The sequence below is a fragment of the Sycon ciliatum genome, chromosome 2 (assembly GCF_964019385.1).
Source record: "Sycon ciliatum chromosome 2, ocSycCili1.1, whole genome shotgun sequence".
Taxonomy (NCBI): Eukaryota; Metazoa; Porifera; class Calcarea; order Leucosolenida; family Sycettidae; genus Sycon; species Sycon ciliatum.
Genome location: NC_088644.1, coordinates 1,282,401 through 1,296,759, shown reverse-complemented (window position 1 = coordinate 1,296,759; position 14,359 = coordinate 1,282,401). Strand labels below are relative to the sequence as shown.

General features: G+C 45.9%; 1 protein-coding gene across 1 annotated transcript; it reads left to right on the top strand.

Annotated features, from left to right (window-relative positions):
* Positions 1-3,946: 3,946 nt before the first annotated feature.
* On the top strand, positions 3,947-12,603 carry LOC135808201 (macrosialin-like). Its single transcript, XM_065321356.1, has 5 exons — positions 3,947-4,136; positions 9,180-9,637; positions 10,134-10,268; positions 11,104-11,347; positions 12,012-12,603. The coding sequence occupies exons 1-5, from the start codon at positions 4,085-4,087 to the stop codon at positions 12,155-12,157; spliced, it is 1,035 nt and encodes a 344-aa protein (XP_065177428.1). The 5' UTR covers positions 3,947-4,084; the 3' UTR covers positions 12,158-12,603.
* Positions 12,604-14,359: the final 1,756 nt, after the last annotated feature.

Sequence of the window (14,359 nt, the reverse complement as noted above, 5' to 3'; positions counted from 1 at the left end):
AACGAAGAAATGTCATCTGTTAAAGCGTTAGATTTACTTCCTCGTTATAATTATATACATATCTTACAGTACAGGTATAGAATCATGCCTTGCAGATCTCGTTACGGCCCCTTCGATTCATGTTTGAACATTAGATGGCTGTGTAGCTTCAGTTATCTCGGAATATGTTATCCAGCAGCAACAACGTTGGGCACCGATTAACTGACATACACCTATTCACTATAATGAGTATGCGTTGGAACACTTTACCCCGAGTCATACTATAGCAGTGAATGCCATGCATGGGTTTACCTCACACACTGAATTTCATAATTTGACATCCAAATCACAGAAGAGTGGTGTTCGAAACTTTACGTAATTGCACTCCATGTCCTGCGAGCTACAGTAGAATACTTTAATAGAATGATAGTTATAGCACGTTCTCAGAAACAAATCGTATAGGTTCGAGGCTGTCAACCCAGAAGTTAGTTTGTGATTTCACAGCCATATATGTTACCAGTCACGTCACTGTATACAGTAGGTATGCAGTAGAAAATACTAGTAACTCTTTGCGGAAGAGCTGTGCCTAAATGTGTACAGTACAGTAAATTAATAAAAAGTGGGAAAAGCAGTGACAAGGCTGTGCATGATGTAGATCTACCAGTAAGTACAGTGCACCAGTGAAACTGTTGGTGTAGTACCGGTATACTACTATAATTATGGCATGGCCCATGCCACTACAATCTATTTGCAGTGGGCCGCAGTAGGCCAGTGCAACAGAACGCAATTCAGTAGCTGAGTGCAATGTGAACATCTATGACATGCAAGTAAACTGCCATACAGCACAATCGATTACTCTCAGCCCACATAAGTACAATGTAGGCCAATCAGTAGTATAGATACATAGAGCACACTCTACATCATACATAGTTAGCACCAAATCTATATTGTCGATGTACTTTGCAATGACGAAATGATGGCAAGCGTGCTTGATTCATCATAATACTGCCTTGAACTTGGTTGGAAGTTAGTTGGAAGTTCAGTGGTCGAGGTAAGCAGAGCTGCTCCAGCTTTCAGAATCCTGCATGAAAAAGGCAGAAAGCAAATGTAGGTATAATAGTAGCAAGGTGACGTAAAGAGCCTGTCTTTCAATACAATAATTCTATCCACTGCATGGACAAACCTGGTGCTTCATTCACATCTGTTTCTTGCTTTAGAAAACCTACTTCCTCCTTCTGCCATGTAGCTCATGACATACATTTTCTTTACGCCTTTTCAGCCGTGGTAGACTTTCGCCCCTCCTGTTTGATTGGCACTTGCAGTCAACCTGGGGAATATTGACCCTCGATTGTGAATGAGAAAAGTGTCGATATTGGTGTATTGTTGTTACTCGTGAGGTTGGAAGTATGCAATCAAATGGTCACTAGATCTGAAGATTGTGTCGTTATTTGTGAGTTGTTTTGTAAACCCGAGGTACATTATTCACAAGGTGGATTGTACATGCTATGGGATGTAGGATAACTAACCAAACAAGAATGGTGTAACACTGATTGAGTCCATATCCAATTGGATGAACCTAGAGCGCATGATCCATTCCAGAAAGGTGACTTCAGTGAGTCTTGAATTGTCAGCAGCATCATACTTCCATTGAGCTTTTTTTCTTTTTCGAAACAACCCTCTCTTTTCAATTCGAACGAAGGTCAACATACGATTACGGCAGGCATGCACGCACTGATCTTCACTGTATACATTTGCATGTATACTGTACTGTAGTCTGTACAGTCAACTAGGCGTGTTCCACTTGGCTTCCATAGGTGCAACTTGGCTTACGGTAAGTGTCACTACAAGTGCATAGTAGCCCCCCTCCGGGAGTGCGCGTGAACAGGAACTGTGAACTGGTAAAAGAATCATTGGACACCTTCGTTCGTTTCGATGGAGAAAGTTCATTTGGCAAATTGAGGCCTTCGTTTCACACCGTAGCCACAGGAGTGAAATTTTCACTCCTTGGCTGCCTGTTTGAGCCGTCCTTGTGGAAGGGTTTATTTATGCATGTCTGCATATAGACCTTATTCGATAAACGTCACAATCACGTGAACCGGGGTCCCGGGAACCAGGGAGCGGCAAGAGACCTGCACTCAGTGCACAGAGGACTTGGCGTGGGAAAATAGGAGTAGAAAAATACCTGTATTTTACTACTCCCTTGTACGAACTGGGCCTTTCTTGCCACTTGTTTCACGTACGCGTGCCCCAGCTTACGACAAATCCCTGGAGGCGAGTCCAAAAATCATGTTATCGAATAAGGTCTATAGAATTGTTGATCTAGACGTTTGGGCTTAACAGAGCAAGCCTGTGATTAAGAGCTGCACAGAACACAGATCACGTAGAACTACCCATATGGGGTCAAAACTCACAACGCGTTGGGTACTTTGGTCTCATGTCGTCTCCCCAGGTGCTATGAATCCCTGATGCACATGTATCTACATATACAATGTAACCGTAACTCTACCAATGTTGCGGACGATGACCCCCCCCCCCCCCCCCCCGGCATACAGAAAGTTGCTATGTCCTGGCCCTCATACAGCATTGGGGAGGCACTGAATCACTTTTGCAAAAGGACAAGCCGACAGTGGCATTACACATTTTCTATTCCCAGAAAAGCGGCGTTCCACCCGAGTTTATCTTTTAATTTAATGGTTTTCTCGGTTGCGATTTCATACTTGACAACCATCCCGATTTGGCCGGGATCGTCCCGACATCGAGGGCGGTAATAGGCACCCAAAAGTGCATTAGTTCCATGCCTCACCGCGAGCTACATTTGTATACATGTTCATGCCTAGGTATGTCATTCGATCTCAGGTTTGCAAAGGTTGGCAGGTATGGGATTTGTAGAGTGACCAGTTCTGACTATTGCCACCTGCTGCGCAGAAGTGTCATTCCTACATCCTGGCTGCAAACCTACCCCCCCCCCCCCCCCCCCCCCACACACACACACCACCACCAACAATGTTGGATCCTATTTACAGGACCTCACTCTCTATGAAAGTGTAGCAGAGGCACTGCCAAAGTATAAAAACAACATTTGAAATGCAAGCTCCATTGTGCATGCATGGAGGGCATGGGGAAGAGACGGAGAGGGTGAAAGTGAAGGAAATTTGTTCCGAAATCAAGAGAATCCGAGGAACCCTTGCTGCATTCTTCAGTACGATAACGTCAGTGAGTGCATCTCAGATGTGTTGTGTGCCCAGACATACAAGTAGCACTAACCTGAGCATGAGAGCTGCTTGTCATCGTGGTCAGGAAAACGAAAGGACGAACGAAGACTATTGCTGACCATGACGAACAACAGTGCATATCCAGACGACAGACGGCTTGCCAGAATCAGTCTGGTGCATCTTCAGGAATCTTCTTTCTTAATCGCATTCAGCAGTCAGCTTCGAGGTCAAGAGCGCGATGATATTTTCAGAAGGAATAATTTTCAATTTTTTTAAAATTTTGGAGAAGAAGCTTCCTTTCTAAAAAAAAAGCGTTCCTTGCTTTCACGCAAGGTGCCTTGCCGGACATGTCGTCGACAGCACAGTGTCGACAGATCCACGTTTGTAGGCTGCAGACCCGGCAGACGTTTTGATCAGCCCGGCCTGGTGGTGAGATTTCGGACCCGGGAGTACTAAAAACTGCTCGCATCCCAGGGTGCTCAGTTTCGCTCTATCCGATCGAGTAAGGCTTCCAGAAAGGCCCTCAGGTGCGCGGCCTGCGGTGCCATAATATACCTCCGCCTCCGTGTACGTGTTCGTCACGCGTACAGCTACGCCTCGATCGTACCGCGCCGCGTACCGTGTCAGTCAAAAATGACAGCATCAATAAACGTATACGCGCATATATAGCGTACAGCCATGCCATGCGCATGCGTGTGATCCATGAACGACCTCACCGCCGAGCGGGTCATCGGATTTCGTTTCGGTTTGCTCGATCCTTTCATTTCTTTTGCAAGTGTGTCCGGTTTCCATGCGTTTGAGTTCTGGAGCTGAAGAACGCGAGTGAAATCTTCTTTCCTTGGATTCCAGCCGCCGAAGTAGTCCATTAGCATTAGTTCACTTCATCGTCCAGAATGTGTGCTCGACTTGTGTTCCTTGCTGTCTGTGCAGCGGCACTGCTTCAAGGTGAGCGGCTCCATCTTCACTTTTAATTTTCGGGTTCGGGAAAGGCGGGAACTGTCCTACTTTAGGAATAGTGCCGATGGGATGTGGAGACTCCATCACTCTATCTAGTCTACTGCTCTGGGTAGCGCTCTACTCTCCCCTCAGCCTGGTGGCGATGGCAGGGCCGGAGCAAAGCTGTGACAGCATTAGTTTGAATACTACTGAGTTTGCAGGGCAGTGAAGCTCAGCGCCTCCGCCCAATGGCAATGGAGCATGACCTCTGTGTCTGTCAGAAGTATAACGACCGTTACGTAGTTAGGGCAAGTGACAGTTGTGCTTTCTTGTGTGCTGGTCGACTCTTCGTCCACTAAGTCTAGTACCAGTAGAAATCAGTTCCATGTACTGTACTGCTTCAGCTTTTGAAATTGATACCCCCGTGCCCCCACCCCATTGTCCTTTTCATGGGTTGTGTGTATGGTAATTTCAGCTTATGCGACTGTCTGCATGCAGTCGAACCTAGAGAATGTCGCAGTCTTCCCGACTGCTTTTGTTACAGGACACTAGGCGAGCATCGCTGAATAGGCTTACTAGTATCCCGTCCACACCCCCCCCCCCCCCCTTACGTCCTTTGTGAACCAACTGTGCACCTACAGATTTTCCATAGAACAAGTCCAACACCATGCTCACGTCGAGCTCGGAATGAGCTTTCCACCACACACACACACGCACACAAGAACTAGGCCAGTCGGCCTCGGAGCCTACGTTTGTCCCTCCAGAAATCTCGCGGAAAAGTTGCGAGGTAAATTGCCACAAATTGAGGGGAATGTTGCGGGTTTTGTCGGAAATATTATGGTAAAATTGCGACCGATTTTGCTACATAGTACTAGTCGCACAGTATGACAAAACAGACCGAATGCTTGCTGAGGACAAGTGAGTCGCAGTACTACAGGTACTCAATTGCGACTGTGCTCAACTGCCTGACAGGAGCTTGCAAGACAGCTTTCCTGCATCCTCCGACAACACTTGACGAAATTGTTGTGCTCGCTCCTTAGCAGAAAATATGCCGAGCCTTAGTTTTGACTTGTCAGCCGCTGATTTGCCCAGTTACTAAGTACTTCTCCATTCCGTCATGTCGATCTCGCAAGTAAATTTCTGACGAGGTTGAAGAACTAAACAACATCAAAGAAAGACTCAAGTGTCAAGGACAGTTTTATGCATGGATCATTTTTCACAGATATCGCAGACTTTTGTTGAAATCACGGAAAACCATGCGGCCACGGAATCGCAAGTTCCTGAAAGGACAGCTAAGTTGTTCATGTACAGTTGCCCTCGGTTAGATCCAACCTAAAGTGCATATTTGGCGCCCTGGAAGCGGTACACATGTGACTTGGCGTACACGTGCACAAATGAGGTGATGTAATCGGAAAAAGGTTTCACGGTGCCAAGTTTTGCACTTCGGGTCGAATTCCACCGATGGCAGCCGACATCGGGCAATGTACAGTGGAGTCCCCGCTTTTTGCATCCGTATGCTATGCTTGGTGAATTCTAGCCTGTTCATTCTTCAACCCACGGCACTACCATAGTGTATTGTTTTTGAGTTGGTCACATAGCTACACAAGCTGGTCCGTTCCTGCAGTTGCTGATCAACACATGCACATGTTGCACGTCCTGTGAATGCACTCCAACACTAAGCAAGTTTGAAATGACTTTGACCACTCACACTGGTGTGGCCCAGGAGAGAATTGTCGCGGTGTTCATGGGCATAATCAGCAATGGGGATGTTCATGGGCATAACAGGGGATTCACACACACGGGTAAACCTGAGGTCACGGGACAAGGTAAAAGTTCAGACCTTCGGTCAACGGAGTGGGGCCGTTCACACCCGTGGTCAGTTTTGCCTTGGCCGCACGTTTCGCCATGAACTTGTGGCGGGGCAACTAAAAAAATAATCTGTACTGCATTTTTTGTAGTACATTCTGTACTGTATCTTGCATTCGCCACGCACGATTTTCCGATGGGCACTGTCTGAAAATGCAAGTTGCAATGCTCTCGTACAACTAGGGTTCAGAGTTCTCGCCAAAGACAAGATCTACGCATGCGCCATGGGATTTTTCCCTTGACCAACGCCCTGAGGGCCACAGCTTTGCCAATTTTTTCCCGAGAGGTTTTTCCTTTCCCCCAGTGCCACAGTTTCCCTAACAACTTTCCCATAACCGTGGTTTTACCCGTGTGTTTGAATCCCCTATAATCAGCAATGGGGATGTTCACGGGCATAATCAGCAATGGGGATGTTCATGGGCATAATCAGCAATGGGGATGTTCATGGGCATAATCAGCAATGGGGATGTTCACGGGCATAATCAGCAATGGGGATGTTCACGGGCATAATCAGCAATGGGGATGTTCATGGGCATACCGTACTCAAGAAGCCCCTCTTGAATAAAAAAAACCTACAAGGACTGTTTGAAAAAATACAAGCCCCTCTCGAATAGAAGCCCGGACTACTACTGTGAAAGCCATTATTCTAACGAGGCGCATATATAACGATTTCCCAAAATCGATTGGTTTACGTATACCAAATGTAACGATTCTCACTTATTCTCAACGCTCTATACGACAGTATATGTATCGATTTCTGGATAACGATTTCTATTTTAACGACAGATTTCTCCTCGTTAACTCGTTAGAGTTAGCACTTCATTATATATATATAATTTTTTATACTCAATCTGCGGACAGCATGCTGTTTCGTTCTTTTTGAACTCATCAGCGCAGCACAGAGGAAATGAGGCCGAACCTGATAGCAATGGAAATAAAAATTTCCAATCAGGCCCGAACGTACAATTATAATTTTATATATATATATATACTCAATCTATATATATATATATATAGAGACGTAGGCGAACAAAATTTGTATACACACAACAACAAGGTTGTCAGTTTCATAACACTAAAAGCTTTTCACCCATTTTCATCAGTAGATACATGGGAATGAGCAAGAACGAAAACGAAGCCAGAATTTATACTGGGGGTAGAGAATCAGCAAGAATATTCTTACGCGCCTCAAGTGTTTGTTCTGGTACTGCATTCCCCTCATGTGTTGTTTCCCGCATTTTTCCACTGCTCCATACATTCTTATGGTAGTGTAGTGTGAACTTGAGGCGCGTAAGAATATTCTTGCTGATTCTCTACCCCCAGTATAAATTCTGGCTTCGTTTTCGTTCTTGCTCATTCCCATGTATCTACTGATGAAAATGGGTGAAAAGCTTTTAGTGTTATGAAACTGACAACCTTGTTGTTGTGTGTATATATAGTGTTATGAAACTGACAACCTTGTTGTTGTGTGTATATATATATATATATATACACACAACAACAAGGTTGTCAATTTCATAATACTAAAAGCTTTTCACCCATTTTCATCAGTAGTTACATGGGAATGAGCAAGAACGAAAACGAAGCCAGAATTTATACTGGGGGTAGAGAATCAGCAAGAATATTCTTACGCGCCTCAAGTTCACACTACACTACCATAAGAATGTATGGAGCAGTGGAAAAATGCGGGAAACAACACATGAGGGGAATGCAGTACCAGAACAAACACGTGATAAAGTTGTCAGTCCGGTTGCAGCTTGAACAGCCGTAGCACCTTGATGTGCTTCTTTTGTCGACACAGCTCTGGCCTCAAACTGCGAATGTACAGCGCCTCCAGTGTGAATCTGTGCGCGCTGTTCCGGGCTGGTGTGATCACACTGAAGCTGCTGTTGCGTTCCTGCGGGATGCATTCAGGTTGCGCCTGCCAATGCTTTGTGATGGCGCTATCACTTGTTGCCACACAACTTTATCACGTGTTTGTTCTGGTACTGCATTCCCCTCATGTGTTGTTTCCCGCATTTTTCCACTGCTCTATACATTCTTATGGTAGTGTAGTGTGAACTTGAGGCGCGTAAGAATATTCTTGCTGATTCTCTACCCCCAGTATAAATTCTGGCTTCGTTTTCGTTCTTGCTCATTCCCATGTAACTACTGATGAAAATGGGTGAAAAGCTTTTAGTATTATGAAATTGACAACCTTGTTGTTGTGTGTATATAAATTTTGTTCGCCTACATCTCTATTTATATATGAGTGTCTTAGGACATTGAGCACTTTTTTGCCGACGCAAGAAATACTTCTATTGTTCTATATATATATATATATATATATATATGGCTTTTACAGTATTCGCAAAGCATAGGGTCACCCGGTAGTGTGATGCACGAAGGTCAATTGTGCATGTTCATATTGGTACCTGTCCTGGTCGACGTAGTGTGTGCAAACTAACTTGGAGCCGAGTTGCCGTGGTTATGAAAGTTTTAGAGATTCAATTGGAATTCTGGTATGGAATGAAACTAGGGATGAAACGATCATCCATTTCTTCTTATCCAGTACCGTTTATTATTAACGATCGAGTTATCATAGAACGAGTATGCTGGATATGTTTGACAAATATATTTTACTGGTCTCCGGGAATATGAGAATATTCAGCAATGGGGTGTTTAGCAGTAATAGCTACAGATACGGTACTCATGGCCGACTCAGCAAACCCTAGCAAAGGACCTTGAGAGATGATCACGGACCATCTGCTCCTCTAGTGGTGTTGCTGCTCGTAGCCTCGCTGCACGGTGCAAATGTTTACCCTGTTACTTTTGCTGCACTTCACTACGCTGTTGGCCCACACTACATGTAACTCGTGTAGTTGCAACTGAGTTGTTTTTGGTAATGCCACATTTATCAACTGGTGATGATACACCCACGGATGTTTTCCCACCATTGTGTTGCATAATTCAACTCACATGTGTGGATAATACTGGATATTGCAGAACACCATCTATCATTTTTTGTTGGTCATCCATTTTCTTTCCGTCACGAGATTCCATTGAAGAATGTGACAAGAAATTCTGAAAACGTTCTGGAACAAAACCTTGGCCACTTTGTTGTTTGACATTGGCATGAGTTTAATTTTGTTCATAACCATCTATTATGTTTGTTTCTCTGTTCTCTGTATTCTTGTACTCCTGCAGCATCTATCATTTCTGCTGATGTAGACGTCAAGACCAAGCCTACCCCCTCGACCAAGCCTGCTACCCCCTCGACCAAGCCTGCTACCACCTCGACCAAGCCTGCTACCACCTCGACCACGCCTGCTACCACCTCGACCAAGCCTGCTACCACCTCGACCAAGCCTGCTACCACCACGCACGCCCCAACGACCACGCACGCCCCAACGACCACGCACACTGCCACTACCAAACATACTGCCACTACCAAACACGGTGCAACTACCATGCACGCTGCCACTACCAAACATACCCCCACCACTACCGGCAAGGCAGTCACGACCAAGCCCACTGCTACCGCTCCAACGACTTTGCCAGCTCCTGAAAAGGCACGCTATACTGTGGAGTCTGATGGAGCTGCTTGCATCATCATGGAGGTTTCGCGCATTGACGTTACCGCGGAGGGTGCGAATAATACCAGAGTAAGTTATGCACTTTGTAAAGAGGCATTGGGAACGATGGGTGGATATGCATACACTTTGATCTCCTTTCCAAATTCCTGCAGCCGGGTTGTCAGCGGGGCTTGTCTGGTGAGCTGAAAGTGCGGAGTTTGTACAGATGGCTGTTTCTGCGCGGATAGAGCCGTCTCTCGAACAGCGCCTATGTGCTTCTATTTGCGTACAATGGCCGTGCCACGTTTGGAACTAGAGATACTGACACCGATGACACGTTCTGTGCGAACACAACGGAAGAAGTAGCTTAGTGCTCATGTGCTAGCGTTAGGGATTCCTGTCTTGAAACATAACGGTCACTCCCCGCAGAATCGCCCGGTTGCCTAACTTCAAGAACAAATAAAATATAAGCCTGGGTATATTTTGATCCGACGAGTTTGGTAATTGATGTGGCAGAATTGGAGTGTGTACTGTTCCTGCATGTATGATTGCGTGCATTGCTGTTGTTTTTTGTTCCTTTGTACAGATGCCAATCAACATCACCGATGTGACATCCAGTGGCGAGTGTGGCAAGACAAGTAGCTACATCCAGCTAACCAGCTCTTCTGCTGATGCTGACAATCTTACCCTCGCACATTTTAGGTTGTCATTTTCGCTGAAGGTGAGTGAAGGGGAAGTCCCGGTGTCTGGGTATTTGGGGCCATGCATTCTGAAAATCGCTGCATCCATCCTCTTTGTACTGTAGCAAGAAGAATTGCCGATCCAATTTTAAGTCCTTTGTTGAAATGGGGGGGGGGGGGGTGGTGGGCATGGGAGTGCTTTAGGTCTGATGCCCGGAAGTACCCCCCCTGAACGGATGGTTGAGTTTGACCTGAGCCGTGTGGTTAAGAGACTGTTTACATCAAATCAGAGGGTATTGGTTTTGCACTGACCGGTTTGGTATACTCCTGACCACCACTACCTTTTTTGGGTGTCCAGGTCACACGCATATTGTAAATATCACAAACTGCATATCAGTCTACAGTCAACTTTGTGTATAACAACAACCGGAGGGGCATCAGAAAAGTGTCCATATTTGCAAAGTGTTGTTATACCCGAAGTCTCGTTACATGTATTACAGTTAGATGGAACTTTGCTCTGGGCATGGAAATTCTGTCGTTATTCGCGAATTGTTATATCCGCAGTCGTTATTCGCGAAGTTGACTGTAGTTCATGCCCATGCACTGTTCATGCCAGTTCCGGTCGTTGGTTGATGCTAGTGCTGCCATTTTTCCCGAACTTTCTGTATGGATGGATAGATGCAGCGAATCGGATTTCACGGTCTTTGACCACTTTGTAGTTTGTGGTGGGTCTGATCTACTCACCCCTTAGGAGCTGCATCTGCACCTTGATGCTAGAGGGTGGTGACGTTCCTGCGGATGCCGAAAACTCGGTCTCCAGCCGGGTCTCACACGAACCGTGACATTTTTTCTCTTTTTTTCTGGTTGATTCTGCAGGGCAAGACCTGGTCTCTGAGTGAGGCATCTCTCTATTACCCAGCTAATGAAACCGACGATGTAAACGACTTTGACAGCGAGTTGACAACCGAGGTCGCTGGTATCTCTGCCGAGGTTGGACACGCATACAGCTGTCCCAACACCACAATTGCCCTGAAATCTGGCGACGACGCCATTGTCCTTTCTTTCAATAACATGGTCGTTCAGGCCATGGGCGTCAAGGACAACAAGCTCTCTTCCCACGGTATGCTATCCTTGTCAGAGATCATGCATGCACTATGTGTCTGGTCCTTTAAAATAATGACATGGATTTGTAAATGTGCAACATTCAAAACGTATCTTGAAAATGAAGTCAGCGCTATGCTAACTTGCAGCCCGGCAGAGAAGACGAAAAGCGGATTTGGATTTCAAGTATTGTGTTGACTTTTATGTACACCATCATGTAGTAGGTTTCTCACATCTCAAAGAGCAGGGAAAGCAGTAGTGTTTCGAATGTAAGGTGCAGCCCCTCTGAAACTCACAAGAAATGTGTTCATAGGTTCCGGCGTACGATTTCCGTGCTTTAATCCGTAGCAACGCTACGGATTTTTTATACTTCGTTTTCGAGTAGTGATGTTCCGGAGTACGGAAATTATGTGCTTGTTGTCTCTAATGAATGACTTTATCGTATTCTTGTGGTGCAAAGTTAACTTCAGGAACTGCACATCCTTGAGGGGTCTTGGCATTTCCTATGAATGTGGGAAATAGCCTGGCCGAGTCTCATGTGAAATTTTTTTGATTGAAACCACCGTTGTTCCCTTGCGCAAAGTCCTTTTTCTAGCGTGGTTTCAATTTTCAACCATAATGTGGCAAGAATTAAATGTTTACTGTATTTTGTCATGCGTTGTATGTGTACTGTTTTTTTGCAGTTGAGAAATGCAATGGCAAACTTCATACCAACAACATTGTGCCTATTGCCGTTGGCGCAGCTCTGTGCGGTCTGGTCGTCAGTGTCCTTGTTGCCTACCTTATCGGCCGATCTCGATCCAGTCGTCGTGGTTACCAGTCAGTCTAGGCACATGCTGTGAGTGAAAAGGGATTTCACCTGCTGGCGCCGTGTGTCCGTAGTTCATGCTCGTTTTTATTTACACAATCTTTTTTGTGTTGCGTAGGGTCCCATGGGATAGCTTCCCCGTTCCTGTTATTGCTGCCTACTCAGTTTTTTTATGTTGTCATTTTCTATGCCAGCTCTGTATGCCGTACGGTTGTTTTGAGGCAGCGTTCGCTGATGGTGGCATTCCTGGATTCAGAACAGGATGATCGATTGCAAGATTTATCAATGCTTGTTATGGTGCTGGTGACATGCAACGTATTCGCTTGATCTCGACCATGTCATAGCCTGGTTGCTGTAGCATGCCCATCACTCCATCGATGCAAACCCATGCAAGGTGGTGCAATGTTCAGGCTTTACACGCGTTTCCTGCCTTTTGTAGATCTGAATAAAGTAGATGAAGTAGTGTGCGTGTCTTTGCGGGTTGACTATGTGGCATGGTGCGGTTTGCGGAATCCCGTTGTTGGTACTGTCCCTCTCAAACCTCTGATATGCCTGCAGGGTGACATGCCGTACATGCTTGAGCACACACACACTCCTGATTCCTCTGGGTAGAGCTTGTCTATCAGGAATCCAAACAATAAAGCCCGGTTAATCGATTGCGTAGTTCCCTAAACTGATAAAGTGCAGTGTAGAAAGCAGTCTGTGAACTGTGTGCGGTACACTGTGCTCTTCTTTTTCTTCTCGTCTGATAAAAACACTACGGGCAGGCTAAGGGCCATGGCACCAGCTCATTTATTGCCGGTTTTTGTGTCTGCGGCGGCTTGGAATTATTCTTCCCTCAACCCTTTTAAATAAGAGCCTGGGGCTTTATTATTCCCTTCCTGCTCAAAACTACAGCCAGATTGTTCAATTGCCTTTGGGTCATTTCATAATAATAATAATGTACCTAATGAGGGGGAGTTTTGTCCTGTGTGCCTCAGCGGCATGACGTAGCGTTGGAATTCTGCTGCACAGTGGGCCTCAGTACAGCTTAAAGCAGCCAGACCCCAGTTGCACTCTCTTGGGGGTTATGGACTCGTGATTGCTTCTATCAAGAGTATATAAATGTACTCTTGCTTCTATGCATGCTGCTGAGCAGTAAGAAGTGTCCATCAATATAAATGTGACGTCAGCCTTGCAAATACTGGTACCGTATGTATAACGACCCTCAACAGTGCATGAGAAAAGTATGGCTAAAAGCGAGGCCATCTTATCAGGCTGATCTCAAGGACAATACGTACAGTCTGTCCCCTGTGGATTTCCACGGAATATTGCAGAACGCGGTGAGCAATCAACAGCATTCAATTCAATTACTACACCAAGCGTACATGAAACCCATGACTGTACTCTTGATTACACCTGTCCTGTCGAGCCACTGAAACAAGGGTCACGTGGGCCCCGGAGAGAGAATAGGAGAATGTCGTCCCACGGCATCCGGGACACACACAACGAGAGGTCGCCCGGATTCAGGTCACCTACGCCTGCTACCACGAGACTGCCGGACTACACATGCAATGTACTCCTGTAGCTTGACTGAACGGTTTGTTCTTTTCTTGATTTTTCTTTTAACATCAGGAAACCTGCAGCTAGACCCAACACGTACTACCAAGAAAGACGGAATATACTCTTGGTACTACAAGTAATGTGTTTTTAGTTTGGCAGCCTGCGGCCTATTTAATTACAAGGCGGTGGAACACCGCGTTCGGAAAGAGTGCCCCTGACTAGAACCATGCACGGTTGGAAGAGCCCTGGTCTTGCAACCATCTGAACCGTATGGGTGCTAGACCCGGTTCTGAAACTCACAGTATACTATGGGAGTGTGATCATGACTACACTGTGACTACTGGCACTGCTGTGGGGGGGGGGGGGGGTTGTTCAAGTCTTCTTGTCCTTGTACCGTCGCGTCCAGATGGGTGCAAGCCAGGCTCTGCCAGCCGTGGATGGTTGTAGAAAGGGGCACTGTTTCCGAACCGTGATGGTGTTCCACCGCCTTGTAGTTGTACGCGGTATGCTGTCAAACTAAAAGCGAGACCAGTTTTAGCCGGCCGGTGGTCTCTACAGCTTGTATTTTGTAACAAGCTACACTACATGTACTTTAGCTCTATGCAGGCTTCCTGGAAAAATTATAAAAAACAAAATGATCACTGAGTGACCATGGTGACGTCTCAATCAGGTGCATGCATG